At 40.1% G+C, this 20,372-nt stretch overlaps 1 protein-coding gene across 1 annotated transcript in view; it reads right to left on the minus strand.

Moving 5' to 3' along the window:
• The window catches only part of arrdc1b (arrestin domain containing 1b), a 48,486-nt gene that overhangs the window by 15,074 nt on the left and 13,040 nt on the right, over positions 1 to 20,372 (minus strand). Inside the window, exon 2 of the mRNA XM_004538455.4 lies at positions 5,548 to 5,658. Coding sequence (XP_004538512.2) covers positions 5,548 to 5,658 — 111 coding nt within the window. The remainder of the gene's footprint in view (positions 1 to 5,547; positions 5,659 to 20,372) is intronic.

The raw sequence follows: 20,372 nt of genomic DNA on the forward strand, positions 1-20,372 counted from the left end.
TCAACAATAAGTAAATAAACAATTTCATTTCATTTAATAAAACTCTTAAATATAGCAGAAAAAAACTTTATACAACTAAAAGCTGTAAATAGAAGAAGTAATAATGATCTACGGAAGAATGTTTGCATGCAAGACCACTACATTAAAACATTTTTAACCTCGCAGCTCTCTGTTAAGGAGTCAGAGTAATATCTGACTGTGCCAGTGTGAGAACTGATGGTCTTCATCTCACAGCAATTTCTTTAACTGGAGGACCACGCTGGTACAGATAGCCCAGGGTCACACACTGGATAAATTAAATAAAATGTGAAACACTAAACTCCAGGAATTTGGGCGACATGACAAAATAACTTTTACTATCACATATTTGCCAGAAGGCCTGAGTCTTCACTTCAAAGAACAAGAACCTTCTGTTAGAAAATATTTAATAATTTGAAAGGAATTTATTTGGTCGGTGCGTAGTTATAGTGAAAACGCTTTCTAATAATACACTTCAAACCGTATTGACTTTCCTCATGTACTCATAAGCACCACTGCATGAAATGCAAAGAACTCAGAGACAAATCTTGTTTATACAATAATAATAAATTCAGAGGTTCAAGGCAATAAAATTAGATATTCTTTTTTTTTAATCAAGTTAAACAATAATACAGACTCATTACAGCTGTTCCTCTTCAGCTGTACCTCTAAACCTCATCCCACATTTACCAAAATCATCTTGATGACCCCAAAGCCTTTGAGAAAGTTTTCGTAGTGGTCTGGGTCTACTTCATGAACTCTGCTCTCTACCAGAAAATCCTGAAGTAAGTAAGTAAGTAAAGTTTATTTATTAAGCGCTTTTCATAGACAGGTAGTCACAAAGCGCTGTACGCAAAGATTAAAATAAACTGTACGATAAATAGCAAAATGCACGTCCAACTAGAACGTCCAACTATCAGTTGAAGGTCAACACCACCTGTGTTATGCAGCAGGACAATGATCCAAAACACATCAGCAAGTGCACCTCTGAATGGCACCAAAAAGAAAAACAAATCCACAATGAAGATTTTGGAGTGGCCGACTCAAAGTCTGAGCCTAAATCTAATCGAGGTGCTTTGGCATGACCGCAAACAGGCCGTCCATGCAGCTCTTACAAAAACTCTCCAATGTGGCTGAATTAAAACTGAATTAAAACAATTCAAAGTGAAACATTTGTTGCCATTTATCATAGATGCTTGATTACAGTTCCTTTTCCCAAGGGCGGCACAGCCAATTATTAGGTTTATGGGGCAATTACTTTTTCTCTTATGACTTTTTCACTTAGGATATGCGTGTTTAGATAACCTTTTCCTTTTAAAAATAAATCAAAATTTAAAAACTGCATTTTGTATTGACTCAGATTATGTTTGTTATTAATAAACGAATTTGTTTCATGATTTGAAAATTTAAAGTCTGACTAATGTTAAAAAGAGAAATCAGGAAGGCAGAAAACACTTTCTCACAGTGCTGTATGTATATATTTTTCTTTCTTACAACATCAAAGCTGCTATGTTAATGGGTGAAGTGGGTGTGCTCATGTTTGTGTCTGCACAAACATTTCAAGATTCCTGTTCGACTTAATTTTCACCTCCCAGAAACGCCCTGCCTGACAGCTGACGAACAGTACGTGTGATTTTTCTCACACAGGCGAAAACAAAAAATGGCCACAGTCTGTTTCTTTTTTTTTTTAATTATTATTATTTTCTCTTGTTTTTAATGTTCTGTGTATTTGTCTACTTTAGTTTTGTTTGTGTTGGTTTCCTCGTCTTCTCTTTTTCTTGTTTCCTGTTTTATTTTTGGTAATGACTTTTGCCAAAGGCATTCGGAGGATGGAGGAAAGAGGAAACTTCGGTCTGCTTGAAGATAATCAAACTTTCTGCCTCTCATTATTTGTGTCTATAAAGTTAATAAAACGTATATCTTGTCACTTTAATTAGAAGTGGGGGCGATCGTGGCTCAGGAGTTGACAGTTCGTCTTGTAATCGGAAGGTTGCAGGTTCGAGCCCCGGCGCCGACAGTCTCGGTCGTTGTGTCCTTGGGCAAGACACTTCACCCGTTGCCTACTGGTGGTGGTCAGAGGGGCCGGTGGCGCCAGTGTCCGGCAGCCTCGCCTCTGTCAGTGCGCCCCAGGGCAGCTGTGGCTACTATGTAGCTTGCCATCACCAGTGTGTGAATGTGTGTGTGAATGGGTGGATGACTGAATGCAGTGTAAAGCGCTTTGGGGTACTTAGGGACTAAGTAAAGCGCTATATAAATACAGGCTATTTACCATTTAGCCACTTTATTATGTACACCTTGCTAATAGGTAGACTGCCTTTTGCCCTAAGAGCAGCTTTAATCCTTCATGGTATAGACACGATGCTGGACCCATTCCTCACAGATTTTATTCGACTTTCACATGATAACAGACTGCACACTTGTTGGCTGCACAATAAAGCAAATGACCCATTCCACCAGATCCCAAAGGTGCTGGACTGGATTGAGATCTGGTGACTGTGGAGGCCATTTGACTGTAGTCAACAAAATAAAAACAGAAAAAAAGCACTTAATCATGATGTGAACCTTGTGACATGGTGTATTTATTGTGACGATAGCATTCATTAAAGGAAGGGTACAGTCTGCGCCATTTTGGTGGCGCTTCTGAGGCCACTATTATAGATCTTGGTTCACTGGCACAGTATGTTAAACCAGTCATCACTAATCTGGGAGTTAAAATAGAGGCAAATCTTAAACTTGAAAGCCAGGTCAGAGCTGTTGTAAGATCTAGCTTTTTTCATTTGAGGGAATTAGCCAAAATAAAGCCTATCTTATCGAAACAGCATTTTGAGACAGTAATCCATGCCTTTGTTACTTCTAGGCTGGATTATTGTAACGCACTTTATTTTGGGGTTAGTGATGCGTCCATTAGGCGCCTGCAGGTTGTGCAAAATGCTGCAGCACGTCTTTTAACTGGAACAAAAAAGTTTGAGCACATTACCCCAATTTTAATTTCACTCCACTGGCTACCTGTACATTTTAGGATTGTTTTTAAAATTCTCTTATTTGCTTTTAAATCTCTTAATGGCCTGCCCCCCCCCCACCTCTCGGAGCTACTACAACCATATACACCTCCCCGTTCCCTTAGGTCCGCCAATCAGCAGCTCCTTAAGGTACCAAAAACTAAGTATAAATCTAAAGGTGATCGTGCTTTTGCTGTAGTTGCTCCAAAGTTGTGGAATGATCTACCCTTGCATGTTAGGCAGGCCTCTTCTCTCTTGACTCAATTTGTTTTGACATGTTTCAATTTATTTTAGTTTTTTAGTTATTTATTTTATCTTATCTCATTTTAATTTTCTTTACTTATGCTTTTAGCATGTACAGCACTTTGTGAACTCTGGTTTTATGTTAAAGTGCTTTATAAATAAAGGTGGTATGGTATGGTATAAAGCGATGGACATGGCCAGCAGCACTCAGTTTCAAACTCGGTTCATTTGGTTCTAATGCCTCTTTTCCACTAGCACCTAGCGGCTTGACTCAACTCTGTTAGTTAGTCTTCCATTACAATTGAGTGCCACCTCAATATGAACGGGGTCGTTACAGCAAGGCAGTCCGAAAGTCCTGTGACATCACTTGTATGCGACACAAACACAACACAACAATGGTCTAGCAAGTCTGGCCATGTTCCTCTGATCTTTGCCTTTTTTTTTTTTTTTACCTATATAGTGAAATAAAATTAAAAAAAACAATCCAAGAAATACTGAAAATACAACTCTTCAATCTGAAATGTTGAAAAAGTATGAAGTAGCATAGCAAGCACCTGAATACTATATTTAAGTAAAGTACTTGACTAAATCTACTCTCCAGCACTGTGTGGCTGAAGTTTCTATCATGCGCTGAAGAACGCAGCCCTGAGAGTTAAACATTGAACTGTTTGCTGTTTTAACCAGCATGGACTGCATGCTCTAATGCCTGCCATTGTGTCCCACAGTGTGATTTGCATTTACAACAGATTTCATGCATGCGTGGCACATTTCACCTTCTGTTTATGGGCTGCAACACATACAAAAGATGGAAGATCGTACTCGCAAAAGAAGGTCTTGTAAGCTCTTATTTCCGTAGGCAGGAGGAACAGCACAGTGCAGCACAGCATGTTGGTACAGAGACACTCAGGGGAGAAAAATAATCTAACCTGCTCTCTGTGGGGGCTCTCCAACCGTCTCATCAGTGCTTCTTGACTCTGATTGGCTATGTCTCACCTCAGAGAGGAGACAGGCTTCAGGGGACTGTTACTCTGAGTAACTCTTCATTAGGCTGCAAAAACTAGGGTTGTGCCCGAGGCACACCAAAGACAAGGCAAAAATTTCAAAGCCATCTGTATGCATATCTGCAGAAAATAACTTTTACGTTGTCTGGAATGATCTCAAAGACAATTTTGATTGTATTCTCAGTAGAAAGCACTTTTGACACCTATAATTTTTTGCTGAGCAGGACTAGCTTACACTTTCACACAAACATACATTCTTGCTACCCAAGGATCTGATGCTGAGATTACAGACGACAGTGTCTCATTCTCGCTCTCTGATGTGAAGATGAACAATAAAAGGAAAATGACAGAGAATGACTTTGATCTACTAAAAATGACCCAAGTTATGTTGGTTGTGTCACACTAAATGAACATATAATCGCTTGAACATAAAAATGTGTAATCACGTTGTGCACAGGTGCATGCATGTCAGCCTACAGGGGAAAAAGATGATTTCTAAACAATGTGATCAACTGTTTAAAATGGCTTTAAATATGTGAGCAATATTTATACAATCTACAAGCTCAACCACTGGACTGGGTGCAGTTTTGACTGTTTTCCCACTCTTAAACTAGTCGATCGGTCAAATTCTTTTCCCCTGTTAGAGGAAAGCAAAAACCTCTGAAGGCCACTGTAACATTAGCTCTATTCCAGCAGATTTTCATTAAACTGAATGGGGTAAAAAGCCAGTCGCCGTGAGTCAAGTCTTACAGTTGTGCCATGACAAGGAGGTTCTGATATTTGTTGGGATATAGGTTGGGAGATAAATCTGTCATCAGCAAAGAAAGATGCAAAGTTCACATACTCTAATGATCATATCAGTGTTGTTGTTTTTTTGACTTGGAGTATATTCTTTTTTTAAATGATGATTTATTTTGGGGCTTTTTTGCCTTTATTTGACAGTTTTGCATTGAAAAGCAGACAGAAAAGGGTAGAATGAGCAGGGGAGGACACACAGCAAAGGGCTGAAGGTCAGCCTCAAACCTGGGTCACTGCATTTCAACAATAAGGTACATGGGAACCTGCTGAACCAGTGAGCCACACCTGCAGTATGTCCACTGCTTTCAAGATACAGGTTTGGTCTTACTGTCGTGCATATCTAAGCAGCATATCCTTAAGTTTTTTCATAGAGTGCACATACAAATAATGAGCAACAGCTGCCTAGAAAAAAGAGCAAGTGTATGCCAATGGTTTTTAACCTCTCTAGAAGTGTGATAACCTATCAGAGTGTGAAAATATTGATTTACCTTTCTCGGCAACAGACAGCGTGCTGTTTAAGTACTGTTCCTCCACATTATATGCTGTGCTGTTTGCTGTGTTGGAGACCCCACAGGAGCCATGACAGTTGACCTTGATGGCTGCAGAGAGAGGACAGAAAAGAAGAGTCAATCTTCTGTCTTAAACAAATAGTTTATGATCAATCACAAAGTGTAAAAAAACAAAACAAAGAACCCCACCATTGCTTTGCTTTGCTACTGAAATCTCCCATTAAATTTAATTCAGGATTCTTTAAGTTGCATGGCTTTGTTGTCTAGTGCTTGTGGATAGATGGTGATCAACACTAAAAAGCTTGCCAAAGATATGACACTAACTTGCACAATCCAAAAATTAAATTAGCTAGTTTGAACCATTATTCAAACAAATTAACGTTTGTCTATGTGGTTCTGAATTAAAATTTTCTGTTTTGAGGTTTGTTATCTATACGTAGCTTCCATTAACCACACAAGGTGAATGTCAGCGAGTCTTGCAGCAGTCGCTGTCTGTGAAAGTGCTGAACCTCGGCCTTGACTCATTTCATTGTATTTCTTTGGGGCTTTTTGTGTACTGACTTTTTTCCCCTCTCTTTTTTTCCCCTCTCTCTTTCTTAAAATCCCAACTAGGGAAAATAAATAAATGCATACACTTCTTTTTATTTATTTAATCTACTAAAATGGATAAAGTAAAATTGTCTCCATGACTTTTTAGTTGACAGAAATCTCAACTGTCATCAGAAAGCAGCCAGTGTTTATACAAGACAGGATTTTGGCAATCGTTTTCCTCTTCTGCTATCCATATGGACTGCTCACCTGCAGGGAGCCAAAGCCCAGTCAAACGTGCCTACAAACAGAGACCATAAAGCTTCCAGTACAAATAAATCTCGTCCCTGTCCTTTAGATTCTGCATTCTGCACAAATATCCATTAATAGAGAAGAAATATAACCATAAAACAATTTTTTAAAAAGTGTCCCGTTCAGCATCCATCTGTGCTTCTTGCACTGTATGTTTCGATCTTTGGTGGGTTTGTTTTATGCCTGTCCCGGACCATTTTTCAACCAAGCAGTGTTTAACCTATGTATAATCTCATTCATGACAGCTATATGCTGTTTTTTTTTTTTTTTGGAAGACTGCATGTAAGCACCAGTGCATGGATTTTGAAAATCCCTGTCTTTAGACTCTGTGCAGGGAAACACCTATGTAAACAGACACAACTGCTGTACCATATATAATATGCTGGATAAGCAGTTATGAAAGTAGATGGATGGATGGATGTTCTTGGAAAAAGTCCTCTTATCTTACTGCAGTGAATTCAGGCAACACTGTATAAAAAATACAGACCAGCACTGATTAGCATAAGAATGACTCACAAAGAGGGGACACTCTACTAAATCACTGAGGGCCTGTCCTGTTGGTTGTGTGCATTCTGCAGCAGTGATAAATAATCTGTCAGAACAGGCTGTGAAAAGAGTCTGAGTAAACAGATGGCAACCAGAAACCTTATTAGGGAACTGTTGTGAAACTGAAGAGGGTTTTGTATATAAAATGATGGTCGCATCAAGTGTGACTAGTTTGGATTATAGCACTGCTTCTGCTTTAGCAGGCAAATCCACAACTGGGTGTTTGTTGTGATGCAATAGGCTAGATAAATCACAATGTTACAGCACAATGACTGAATGTACCTGGACGAAAAGCAGTTCAACTAAACATCAGCCCACAGGATGTTGTAACTGAAAGAAGGTTCCGCTCGCTCAGCGCACAGGAAACCGTGTTATCTTTTCACACTCAATCCTGTATCATTTCTACTCTGCAAAAAAGTTCACACTGATGTGACTGACGTCAGCAACAATCAACTGTCAAGAGAGACAAAAACTGTTTAAGTGATTCTCAGGAACAAGCTGGCCTCAGACTCCAACTCATACACTCAAAAAAAAAAGTGAAATTGGGTAGTTATTACATTTACAAGAGTTTCTATGGTGAACATAATAAGTTGTGTATGAGCTGCATGAAATTCAACAACTTCACGCTTGTTAAATTTATTTTTGTTGAGATGACGTCACCTAATCAAGCAAGAGTGGTTAGTTGCCTGGACAAGATCACGCGAGATTTCAAACCCCAGGAAAATCACTGGGGGCTATAAGAAGCAGAAAAGCATACACACACCACGTGTATGCTATTGCTATTTATTGTGCTTTGTGACAGCTCAGTGGTGCGGTGGACAGCACTGTTGCCTCACAGCAAGAAGGTCCCGAGTCCTTTCTTTTTGTATGGAGTTTGCATGAGGAAATGAAAATCCTCTAAAAACATTCACAAACACACACTCAGAAACACTACCACTGAGACAGAAGTTAGAGGATTACACAGAAGGATGGTGCATCTGCATCGCCTTTTCATAAAGCAGATAGAAGGGCTAATGTCTCATGATGACACCCAGCTTTCTTTGCTTTACATTTTTGTCAGAGAGCCACAGCCACTGATCGCAAGGTCGGTGGTCCAATCCCTGGCTCATCCAACCTGCATACTGAAGAATCTTGATGCAAAATAGTTTCCATTGGAGTGGGAATTTTAGGTTACAAAGTGCTCAGGCATATAAAATAACGTATGAGTGAATGAGGCTTATAGTACGAATGCACTTTGTGTCCACAAATTAAGAAGAAAAGCACTTTACAAGCAATAGTCCACTGTACCTTTTCATTCCATTAAAAGTGTAAAACCTAAGCGACTGGCCCTGTTAGATTTGTATTTCTGGCAATGTTGGGAAGTAACTACTACTACTGTACAAATACTTAATTACTGTACTTAAGTAGGAGTTTCAGGTACCTTTAGTTGAGTATTTCCTTCTAACAACTTTTTACTTTTTTACATTTTTAAAACGGGCTCGCTTTTGGTTTAAGTCACTTGAGGGGTATAATTTCACATCACTGCGGGCCTTCAAACATTGATGTGGTTTGAGCCTCAACAGTGAACAACAGGGCTCCAAGACTGGCAGTGGTAGGGTTTCACTACAATTTTTACTTGTGTTATTCAATAGCACAAGTCATAAAACGTTTTTAGCATCTAAACGTAACACATTTTTAAGATAAGATAAGATAAGATAGAACTTTATTAATCCCTCGGGTGGGTTCCTCTGGGAAATTCGACTTCCAAAAAGCACAGCAACGACCGAAGTTACAGTTACAGAATTGTTTTTTTTTATATATATATATATATATATATATATATATATATACATACACACACACACACATATATAAATACAGAGACAAATATAAATAAAATATACAAAGGGGATAAATAGAATAAATAGGAATAAAAAATAAAAATACAAGTGAATTGCACATTTCAAGTATTGAGTCTATTGCACTGTTGACTATTTACAAAAAGTATTGCACAAGGTATTGTACAGTGAGGTGAAGAGGCACTACAGCTTAGTTGTTCCCTCCTTTGTCCTCCTGTTTCCCCTCCCTCTCCCCTCCAGAGAGGAGTTAAACAGTCTGATGGCGTGTGGGACAAAGGAGTTTTTAAGTCTGTTAGTTCTTGTCTTGGAGAGAAGCAACCTGTCACTGAACAGACTCTTCTGATTGTTTATGGCCGTGTGCAGAGGATGCCCAGCATTGTTCATAATGTCCATCAGTTTCTTTAATGTCCTTTTCTCTGCCACTGTCACCAGAGTGTCCAGCTTCATGCCGACCACAGAGCTAGCCTTCCTGATCAGTTTCTCCAGCCTGGATGAGTCCCTCTTTGCTGTGCTGCTCCCCCAGCACACCACAGCATAGAAAAGTACTCCAGCAACCACCGACTGGTAAAACATCCTCAGGAGCTTCCTGCAGATGTTAAAAGACCTCAGCCTCCTGAGGAAGTACAGTCGGCTTTGGGCTTTTTTATACAGGTGCTCTGTGTTGCATGACCAAAGTTTAGGTTTTTGCCAAACCTAAACTAGCAAGTTAATAAATAAACCAGATATGAAAGCTCTCAAAGGGATGCAAACCTGGATTTCTTAGTCATTATCCCAGGAAGTTGTACCACCACCACCCCAAGCCTCCATGTGTAGAGCCTGTTCAACAGCTGCTTTAGTAGCAGCTGGAATATCAGGGTACCATAGGACAGCTTGGGGAGAGGCATCTGACAAAGCTGCATTATACAATGCATTGGGATAAGAACACTTTGATCATGAATGACAGTTGTCAGCACTCTACACTAAATCAGTTAAGATCTCCACAAAAAGAGGAAAAAAAAAAAAAGCATAAACACAGACTGTGCTCTAAACAGTATTCTACCACAGACTGTTTGCCCAATCACAGGCTCACACACACCCACGCAAGATTCAGCTCTGGTATCTCACAAAGACACACACACTCTCTCTCTTTCTGTCACACTCTCAGAGTGGCAGATGGCTGAGCTCTCCACACCGCCAGGGCTGCTGGCACAGTTTCCGGTAAGAGGAAGGGCTTTTACTGTTAAAAATAAAACCTCCAAAACTGCAGCTCACTAAACGAGGTGGTGCCCTTGAGCCATGCAGACTAAGTCCACTTACGGTCATTAATTAAAACTCATTGTGCTCCTCCAGCTATAAGCCTTATTCATGGAAATTACAGACACATTCATTCTCCCCTGTTAACACAAAATGTGAGCAGTTATCACACGTCAGAAATGAAAAGCAGAGTGATATGACAGAAAAGAGATCCACTCATACCATGAGATATTATTTACAGATGTCTGCTGTGGAAACATTAAAAGCTCAGCCTATGAAAGGTCAGCGCATGGGTAATCTGTTAATATTCACAGTAGCAGCAACAGGAAGAGAAGCTGCAGCAATAATTTTGTTATGAGAGAGAAGCAGCTCTGGCAGTGAGACCGAGCGTCTGCTGCCTGACAATGGGCACGCACGTGGAGCCAGATGGACCATGAGCAAAATTAAGGCACTTAGTACGACACAAATATGTAGACACAAAGATGATGTGTCATCAAGTTCCACCACAGAATCGCAAAAAAATACCTTAAACTTTGGGCTTGTCTGGTCCCTTAAAAGATTTAAAGAGACGAAAAATTATGCAGATATTAGTGACAAATGAAAAACGATTACTAGGGCTGCACGATTAATCGTTAGAAAATCGCGATCTCGATTCATACTTCTGTGCGATCTCATTTCCAAATGACAACGATAAAAAAAAAAAATTTAAAAAAAAAGACGATGACGATTGTACCGCATTTTGATCCGGGACGTAATCTGCATGAAAACAAGCGCTCACTCCTCCTGCTCAACAAATGACAAGGGCGGAGCCTTATACCACGTGATACAGAAGCTGTGCCGTGTGATGCTAAAATTAGCAGGGAAAAAACAACGGAGAGCACGTCAGGGATGACGAGAAAGTGACAGGAGAAAATCCGTCCCTGTCAACCACCCAAACATCAATAACGGGAACCTTATACAGCGCTTCCCTATACCCGTCGAACTCCCGCAGGCACAAAGAAATTACGGAGGCTATCACTTATCACCTGACCAAAGATATGGCTCCCATCAACACTGTGCAAAACGAGGGATTTAGGAAAATGATCAACACCCTAGACAAACGCTACACAGTGCCATCCTGCAACTATTTTTCTATTGTTGCACTACCTGCTCTATACACGCAGTGTCGAGCAACGGTGGAGACGGAATTTCAAGCAGTACAACATTTTGCGGCAACAACAAAACGTGAGACATTTGTTGTTTTTATGTTTATTTATTGTTTTTATGTTCAGTCTCAACTGTTACGAAGTTGATGTGCAGTTAATAAGTGCAATAAATATTTATACTGGAAAAGAGAATCGTGAGAGAATCGTGATCTCAATTCTAAGCCAAAAAAATCGTGATTCTCATTTTATGCAAAATCGTGCAGCCCTAACGATTACCCTTATCAACCACCTCCTTCCTTCCTCGTTTATCGTTGGTGCTGATTGGGCGCTCAGCCACTCCTGCATGCATATAATAAATGGTAAAATTGGCCTGCATTTGTAAAGGCACAGAAAGAAGAGGGGTTTATTGGTCCCCCTCTTTCATCAATGGCAGCCTTTCCCCTTAGTTGTCTTTTGCATTTTTATCTTATTTGTAGTAGTTGCAGTAATCCTTTTCAGATTACCTGCAGCAACACTGTGGTAACTCATATGCTAAGTTCCTCTGAATTGTGGATTTCAGGGGCTGTGAAACATTCTTATTTAATACCTGGAAGAAATGTTATTCTCTGTGAATAATCTATCGTAGTATTAAGGTAGGTTAAATGCCGACTAGAAGCTGGTGGTTAGGGGCAGCACCTGGGAAGCCAAATCCAGCTCTAAGCCCCTGCCTTGGTCAAGGGCACCGTGATCGGAGAATAACCTGTTTCTGATGGCGGGAGCTCGCAGAAGAAACTAAACAAACCTACAGACCATGCAAACTCCACCAAACCTGGTATGGGTGAAACTCAGGGCACCTTTGCTTTGAGGAAACAAACACAAGCGACAAACCACCATACTAGCTTACATATATGTATGTGTTAATGTTCATAAAATCAAGCAGGTTAAACTGCCACCATGACGTCACCTATTGATTTTGGTGTCCTAATTATGGAGCTTCAACTTAGTACCAAGTTAGCAGTGGGAGCCATAGAGTATAGAGGTACAATATAAAGACATATCAGCTAATTAGTGTCAAGTAGGACTTACAGTAGCACTCAGACAGCGCAACTCCCACTAAAGGGCAAGGGTTACACTAAAACTTTGATGTTTTATGATGTTTTTATTACAATATGGTGATGTCAGCCTGTTATGAGGGATATACTGAAAAATATATTACTCAATATGAGTGGTTAAAATTTCAACGTCAACTTTAATCTTGGGCGTCGTTTTCTTTGTGAGTATTTATTACACGGCGTGCTGCAGGGAAAAGCCTGTTCTAACGTTTGAGTCTACGGTTTATTTTTTAGCACGTGGCGGCTCTTTCTTGCTTCTCATCTGTAAATAATCTGCATACTCTTTCACGTGATTCAGTTTATTTTGAAAAGTCTCAACAGGATCTTGAGCTTTATTGTGAAAGGTTTATGTGGAAAATAAACAAGCGGACACGTGATGGTTTTACCATCTTTGTTGCTAATGACAACGCATAAAAACAGGCGCTTGTCCGTCAGTAGTGTGGTTACATTAAATATAAGAGAAAGAGAGAACTAATTAATATAGCCACTACAGTGACCATCAAAACGATGAAAACATATTGCCATAAACAGCTTATTTTGCGACACCACGAAACAAACGGTAGCGTAAAATGAAACTATAGATGTTTTTATATCGTCATCCGATATATATCGTTATATCGAAAATGTGAAGTGAAAAAATTGTGGGTAATATAAATTTTCTTTGATTTTCACATTTGGTGGGAATCAGCCCAAGCTGTTATTAGTATCTACGATCACACAACATAAAATATTGAAAACTGTGGACACTAGATTGCTAACGAACCCGAAGCACAAAACTCTCAGATGTTCTCTGAAGAAGTCCAGTTCAGTGCCTCCAATTTAAAGATGTGGGGCCTAGCAGACACTGATTGGCTGCCTGTCTCCGGGCACCTTCCAATAAATGCAGCAATGTCTGAAGTCATTTTCCTTTTAAACATCCAGATGGATATACTTCAGGAGCCAGCCTCGAATGGACATTATGGTTTTTGGCACTTCCGAGTTCCAAGTTTAATTTTTTAAAGAGCATTTGATGACATTTTATTGGCAAAATGAGAAGATAAATCCAGCTGCAAAGACGCCTCAAAAAGGACAATGTGTTCAATCGCAATATATCAACAGTGTGACTTTCTTTTATTCTTTTGATAGGCTGTCAAAGATGGGAACTTTTGCTATCATTTCCAAAGGACAATATGGCAAGCACATGTGAGACACTCCAGATGTAAGGATATTATTACATGACTATACCGTCGGTATTCTGTAGGCTTCTTCACAAACTTGAGAGGTTTAAACACTGAAATCCTGAAACTTACAAATTTTTAGTCTGGTTCTGCAAAGCTGACAATCACTTTAGATATGTCACTACAGGAACCTGCAGTTCTTCACCAGCCTGTAGGCCTGAGGGAAACTGACACTCAATAGTAAGAGGGAAGCATGCTCTGACTCAGCAGCTGTCTGATTCTGATGCCAGCACGGGAGTCTCTCCGGGGCTTCTTCATGGCTCAATGAAGGTGTCCGTAGGCAGAGATGATCTTGGTGTTACTACTCATTAGACTGCACGAAATAAGACTGTGTAGGCAGATAGATCCAGTAAATAAGCTCTAAGCGACAGCATTTCTGGATCCACCATGACCTACATCAGATAACAGCCTGATAGAAGAAAACATCAAACAGTGTGCAGGTGAGTCATGAGGCTGTGAGAGGAAAGGTGTGGCACTGTAAAGAGTGAGTGGTTGAGTTGAGGAAGGTGACCAGAACAAATGCTGTTTTATGCATTTGTGCATTTAGTAGCAGACCCAAACGTTTTTAGCATCTAAACTCGACATATTTGTTGCCAAACCTAAACTAGAAAGTAAAAAAAACAACAAAGAAAAACAATAAATAAACCAGATATGAAAGCTCTCAAAGGGATGCAAACCTGGATTTCTTAGTCATTATCCCAGGAAATTGTCCCACCACCACCCCTAGCCTCCCAATGTGTGTGCCAGAGCTCAGGGCAGGTTTCTACCTGTCCATGTCAGGCACAGCAGAAGCATTACATCAATAACTGAAAGGCATACTTCTGGAAACAAAGTTTTATCTGTTATTAAAGCACACATGCTTCTGAAGATTAATTTACTCATGTACAAATTATATTCCATATTTCTTGGTCAACTTTGACATGTCCTCCTACAGGGTACTGCAGCAACTTTATTGCAAGATGAGCGCATTCTAGCAGATTTCAACATAACCAGTCAGGCAAGGTGTTTGTCCCCAAGCAGGTCACTTGTCAAACAAACCATCGCTCGCAAATATTTTATTCTTGTTCTCAGTAGCCTATTTTGGTTTTAGTCGTGGAAAATGCAGCAAGAAGACAATACTGGTTGTGCAGGTCTGAAAAGTTCAGGGCTTTCATTTACAAGTATTACAAGATACAACCCAAGCAGCCTCTTTTTTTCTCTCAACAAGAAGGTTGATAATGTGATATCAGTGAAGAAAAGCAATATTTGGATAGCTGCTACCATCCAAATCTCTGATTTAGAGGCTGATTCAGGGACCTGATGATTGACATTAATTTCAGCTTGTAGCTTCAGAGTTATTTCAAGCTGTCCTCTGCTTCTACGATTTGTATGCCTCTGAGACACATTCTCGCCACACCAGCGAGTCTCTCAATGTAAGCAATGACGACATCCAAGGAACATCTGCTTTCTGCACCACCTCACCTGTTGACTGATGACTTAGAAAATGCACGACCTGAAGCTTCTTTTCTTTTCTTTTCTTTTCAGGAGACGTGTTGTAATGATAAGATTACCTTGTTCATGATTACCCTGATGAGGCCTATGAGATGAGGTGCATAGGTTTCACAATAAAGTACTTCTATATGCTCAGATATATACCACCCAATCAGAAATTACTACTTTCGGTCGCTACTGTTTTCAACTTGTTTGTAAATGTTTTCAGTGCAGTTTGTCTGTCTGCTGGCAATAATAGTCAAACACCTACCAGGCCCAACCACACAGAACATGGAGACATGAAGCATGGACAAAGGAACCCGTTGAATTTATTCCAGATAAAGACCACATTCAAGTGCTTTCTCACATCTTTTGTTTCTTTAGAACCACAAATCACCGATGACGCTCCAGCTTTTCTTTTCCATCCTCTCAGATAATTTTGCCCTTCGGGGGAATTTCTAACCAGCTAAACAATGCTCCTGTTTCCTCTACCAGCAGGTTTCCCAAACAGTGGCATTATTTTCTGGTCAACCTTCTTGGTAGATTACAAATAAATATGCAACACAGACTAGGAAAAGGCAGCTGAGTAACAAATGTTGAACCTCTCCAGGAAACAGGATAAGATCATTAAGTCACAGCATGCCGTCTACTGCTTCAGTGCATGGGAAAAATTGCTCAGCTTGAGGGTTAGCGGGAAGGCATGCAGTGAAGTGGGCGGACAAAGGTAGTTTCATATTTACACTGATAACAGAGTCTGGTTTCACCTGTCATACAAAAGCACAGAGGAGCCCCAGTGAGCGAGTTTAGGTCCAGAAATGATCAAGGACAAAGCAGACCGAGAAAACCCTCAGCCTCTCAGAGCTGGAATAAACAACTATTTTATCCTGAAGTAGGTCAGGAGTTTGAATAAGACTACAAAAGGCTGTTTGATTTGCAAGAATTGGTCAATACTTCCTACATACTCTATAAAAAAAAAAATTCATTTCTCACCTATACTGTACATTCCAGCAGAAGTATAAAGGCTTGGAAACTCCCCAGGCAGTGCCTGCGTGACAAGAGTTTAACATAATGCTACAGCACGATGTTTCAAACTATCCAATTTAAAAAAGAAAAAGAAAAACACTGTTCTCAACCTAATTTGAAGACTAGATTTGACTATGGATTTTTCTGGCAGATTATCTTACTTGCCGACTAGTCTAAAAGTCAGAACAGCCAAAAGTTAAATATTGTACAAGTATTTTGTGTGTATTTCAGAGCCATTTAAAACTGTATATAACTTTATCAGGTAGCCATTAATCAGTATGATGTGTGTTGTGCATAACAGTGCACAAACACAGTGCCAGATAAGCCTGCAGAGTGTAACTCCCTCCAGAGAGGGAGTCAAAGAAAGCAGGCAAAGGAAAGGCAGCAAGCGTTTAAATTACCCACTCCTCCAACTCAGGGAGGTAGTGATCAAAAATAACAATACAGCACTCTTTCAAAGCCCTGTAATTGAAATGAGTGCACTTTCAAGCATGGCTTCCTGCAGGTTACCAAATACACATCTGTACTTAATGTGGTTACACATTACTCTGATCACTATGCCATTTCACGCTGACAGCGTTTGCATAACTGCAGTGTCCAAAGCAACATTTTTCCCCTCACTGGGCCGTGGGCCATAAGATCACAGTTTTACCTGTTACGCAGGCACGCGCATGCACACGCATGCACACGCATGCACATGCATGCACATGCACACAAACCCAAACTATACTTCAAATGTTTAAATTGTGACAACATATTTCTTCATGAAAAATCTTAGCTTGTTTTGAATTCGATGACAGCAACGCGTCTTAAACAAGCTGAGACAGGGCAACGAAAGATTGGAAAAGTAAGTGGTACTACAAACACTTGGTTTAGTAAGACAATGCTACACCACGCACACTACATCTATTACAACAACTTGTCTTCATCGTAGATGAGGTGAACCGATTTACATCAATTTAAAATATTTGCCCCATCATAAAATGATAAATACAACAAAGACGACCCAGGACTGCTGAACAGCTAAAACCCCGATAATATCAGACAAAAATGGGTCAACAGTTCTATCCCAAAAGTCCAGCAGCTGGGTACCCAGATGTTTATATTCTGTTGTTTAAAAAAAAGAAAGAAAGAAAGAAGATGTGGTAAACATTAACCTGTCACAGTTTTTTTTAAAGAATGTGTTGCTGCCAACAAACACAAAAAGCTCTAATAGTTTTCTTAACATGACACATTTTCTCAGTTTAAACATTAATATGTTTAAATGTTTGAATAAAATACAGATTTATAGGATTTGTAGATGATTACTTTCCATTTTATTTGTATTTCACACAGCATCCTAACTTTTTTGGAAATGTGCTTGTATTTCTTTCTTATTATTTTTATACAGCTGCTTAGCTTATTCAGAAAAAATAATTTATTCCTTATTTTCTATTCATCTAAATATGCAGAATAATTAGCAAGGGACAATTAAAATGGATTTAGTGCAACTTAAGACACACTTGTGCACAATGCAGATAACACTGCTAGAAGAAAAACGATGGTGAGAGTCTAGGCAGGCAGCTTGTTTCAGCTCTCTCTCTAAAACAAACCGGAGGTGGATGGGAACAGGTGAACAGATCACCCTAATTCACAATTTAGTTTGTTGATCAGATGTTTGCAGCAGTGCTCTTTACTCTGCCTCTTTGCTGTACTAGATATTAAAAAGTGAGAGAAAAAAAATCTTCTTGATATATCCCTGAAAACCTCTAAAGCTTTTTGTTAAAATCCTTCCATTTTCTTGACAAACTCCAGAAGTCACAGCCTCTTAACCGCAGTGCAACCCAGTAATCTGATGCTACAGTTATACTGTCATTAAATCTTTAAACGCTCCAAACAATTAGTCCCTCTCACTTTTCTGTCGTCTCCCATCTAATGCTTTCCGGTGAGAGATGTCAAATAGAGCCACCTGATCTTACAAGCTCTTACTCCCAACTGTAAGGGAATCCCCTGCAGCAGAACAGAGCTGCAAGACCGGGCAAAAATGTTGCAGGGCTGCTCCAGTGAGACTACGATCAAAGCAATGCACAGTCTGTTATCACGGCATCTGATTACACCTTTATCAGGGAGTTTTCACTCACCTATGTAATGGGAAAGGTATTGCTGTCCGTCTCAAATTTGTTCTGTTTACCGCAGTTATGTCTGTGTGTGTGTGTGTGTGTGTGTGTGTGTGTGTGTGTGTGTGTGCGCGCATGCGTTTGAGTTTCCTCAACACACCAATCCCTGCCTATGTTTGCATGCACGTGTAAGAGGCTTATCCCTGAAAAAGTTACATCACAAAACTAGAAAACCTGTAATCTCTGCTCTGTAATCCTCGTCCCCAGGTTACCCACAAACTTTCCATCTATCACAACCATAACAGACACTCTTCTGTGTTTTGGCTTCCAGAGCAACAAAAATGTTAACGATGCTTGCACAAGTGGCAGCTGGATTATCTTTGAATGGCATCTGGCAAAAATGATATTACCGTATTTCCCGGACTACAAAGCGCACCTGAATATTAGCCGCACAAGCTAAAATCAGGGGAAAATCCTGTTTTGTACATACATTAGCCGCACCTGACCAAAAGCCGCAGGTGTTTCAATATTGACTTATCATATGTAAGAGAATATGCACAAAGCGAATTGTCAGGAAAGAGATGGCTGTTTGGAGACACACCCCTTTTATTAATATTTTGAAAATCAAGTTATGGGTACATATTTGCACATGTGCTGTGCTTCATAAATGAGTAACAAATGTAGTACATAACAATAACCTACAGCACACCAGAAAAATAGATTCAGACTACCTTTTAGGCTCAGGTGCAGTGACACGGCTTTAACAAGAAGAAAAGTCAGTCATTCACCACCATCTTCCTGCGCACTAAAACCACCAAAGTCCTCTCCTCCAGTGTCGGAAACGAACAGGCTCAGGATGGCTTCGTCATCCACTCTCAGCTTCTTTCCTTCGTTGTCACTTTCAAAACCAAAGATAATCCTCATTGTCATTGTCAGTGTCAGAGTCGAACACCCTCTGAAGGGCCGTGGCGGTGTCCTCCTCTCCATCATGCAGCAGTCCAGCCCTTCGAAATCCGTTGGTGATCGTGGATGTTTGCACACTTTTCCACGCTGTCAGAATCCACCGGTGGAGTTGAGCACAACTTGCTTTTCGCAAGTTTATCGCCGCTCGTCATCCACGACTCCCGCTGAACGCATAGCGCTACTTTGAAGTTTGTTTTTCGCGCTACTTGTACGGCACTATGTTGCCTGGCGGATGGACATGTGACCAACATACCACTCTTGAACCCCGATCCTTCCGCCAGGCAACGTAGTGCCGTACAACAGCGGAACAAACAAAACAAATCGTCTTACGATATCACAAAAATCATGGACAATCTATAGAAAAGCCGCACCTGACTAAAAGCTGCAGGGTTCAAAGCTTGTGCAAAAAGTAGCGGCTTATAGCCCGACAATTACGGTAATCACTTTTATTTCATTGTGTTGACAGCTGTATGAGGTTTTCTGTTGGATTTAAATGTGCAAACACTGCCTCTCTACCAGCTTAGGATGAGTTTTGATGGTATCTGTGTCAGCAGGGAGCTACATTTAACCATCCGCTATTCCCGCATGACAGCAGTGTCCTCAGTTGACCGGATCGCATTTTACAGCATGGCTCCAGATGCAAAGTCTGTCTCAAAGTTTTGTCTTGAAACAAGGTTTATCTTGACACTAAAAACAGCACTTTAAGATCAGGATATTTTAGTTGTTTAATGAAATGAATTTTTTCTAACTTCATCATCTGGCTGCAATGAACCACAGAAAACTTAAAGAGATTAGACACGTCATCACACATCTGTAGTCATTACAGAGGGTTTTAATTAAAGTTGTACTGCACTGTGTTTTTAATCCAGGTGCTTGGTTTAGGGCAGTGGTTCTGTGGCATGGACTTTTACATGGACCTTAAAACAATAATTCAAAACCAAATTTTTTTTTTTTTTAATGACTGGGAGATAAGAATTTAAGTTTCTGAAACAGAGAAGAAAAAGCTCGAGGACCCTCTCTTTACACAAATATTGACTCGGCCCCAACCTTAAAGCATTACCTTTGATGGCGTGATTAGTCATTTAGTATCAGCCAACACCAGGAGTGACCTTCGGACCCTGTTCAACACCTCTTAAGGGACCATTGGAGTTAATCACACAAAGTCAGCTGACCGCTGTGGATGTGTTTGAGCTGCTGCTATAGTTACTTTATTTGCAGACACAACAGAGGCAGCTTTCTCAGTGGTCCCATTCAGAGGTTTTTGGTCGTTTCTAACATTTTTCAGGGAAAGCTTAACACCTACTATTACTGAAAGCCAATACAGAGCTGGGTAAGGCTTGTG

The sequence above is a fragment of the Maylandia zebra genome, linkage group LG7 (assembly GCF_041146795.1).
Source record: "Maylandia zebra isolate NMK-2024a linkage group LG7, Mzebra_GT3a, whole genome shotgun sequence".
Lineage (NCBI taxonomy): Eukaryota > Metazoa > Chordata > Actinopteri > Cichliformes > Cichlidae > Maylandia > Maylandia zebra.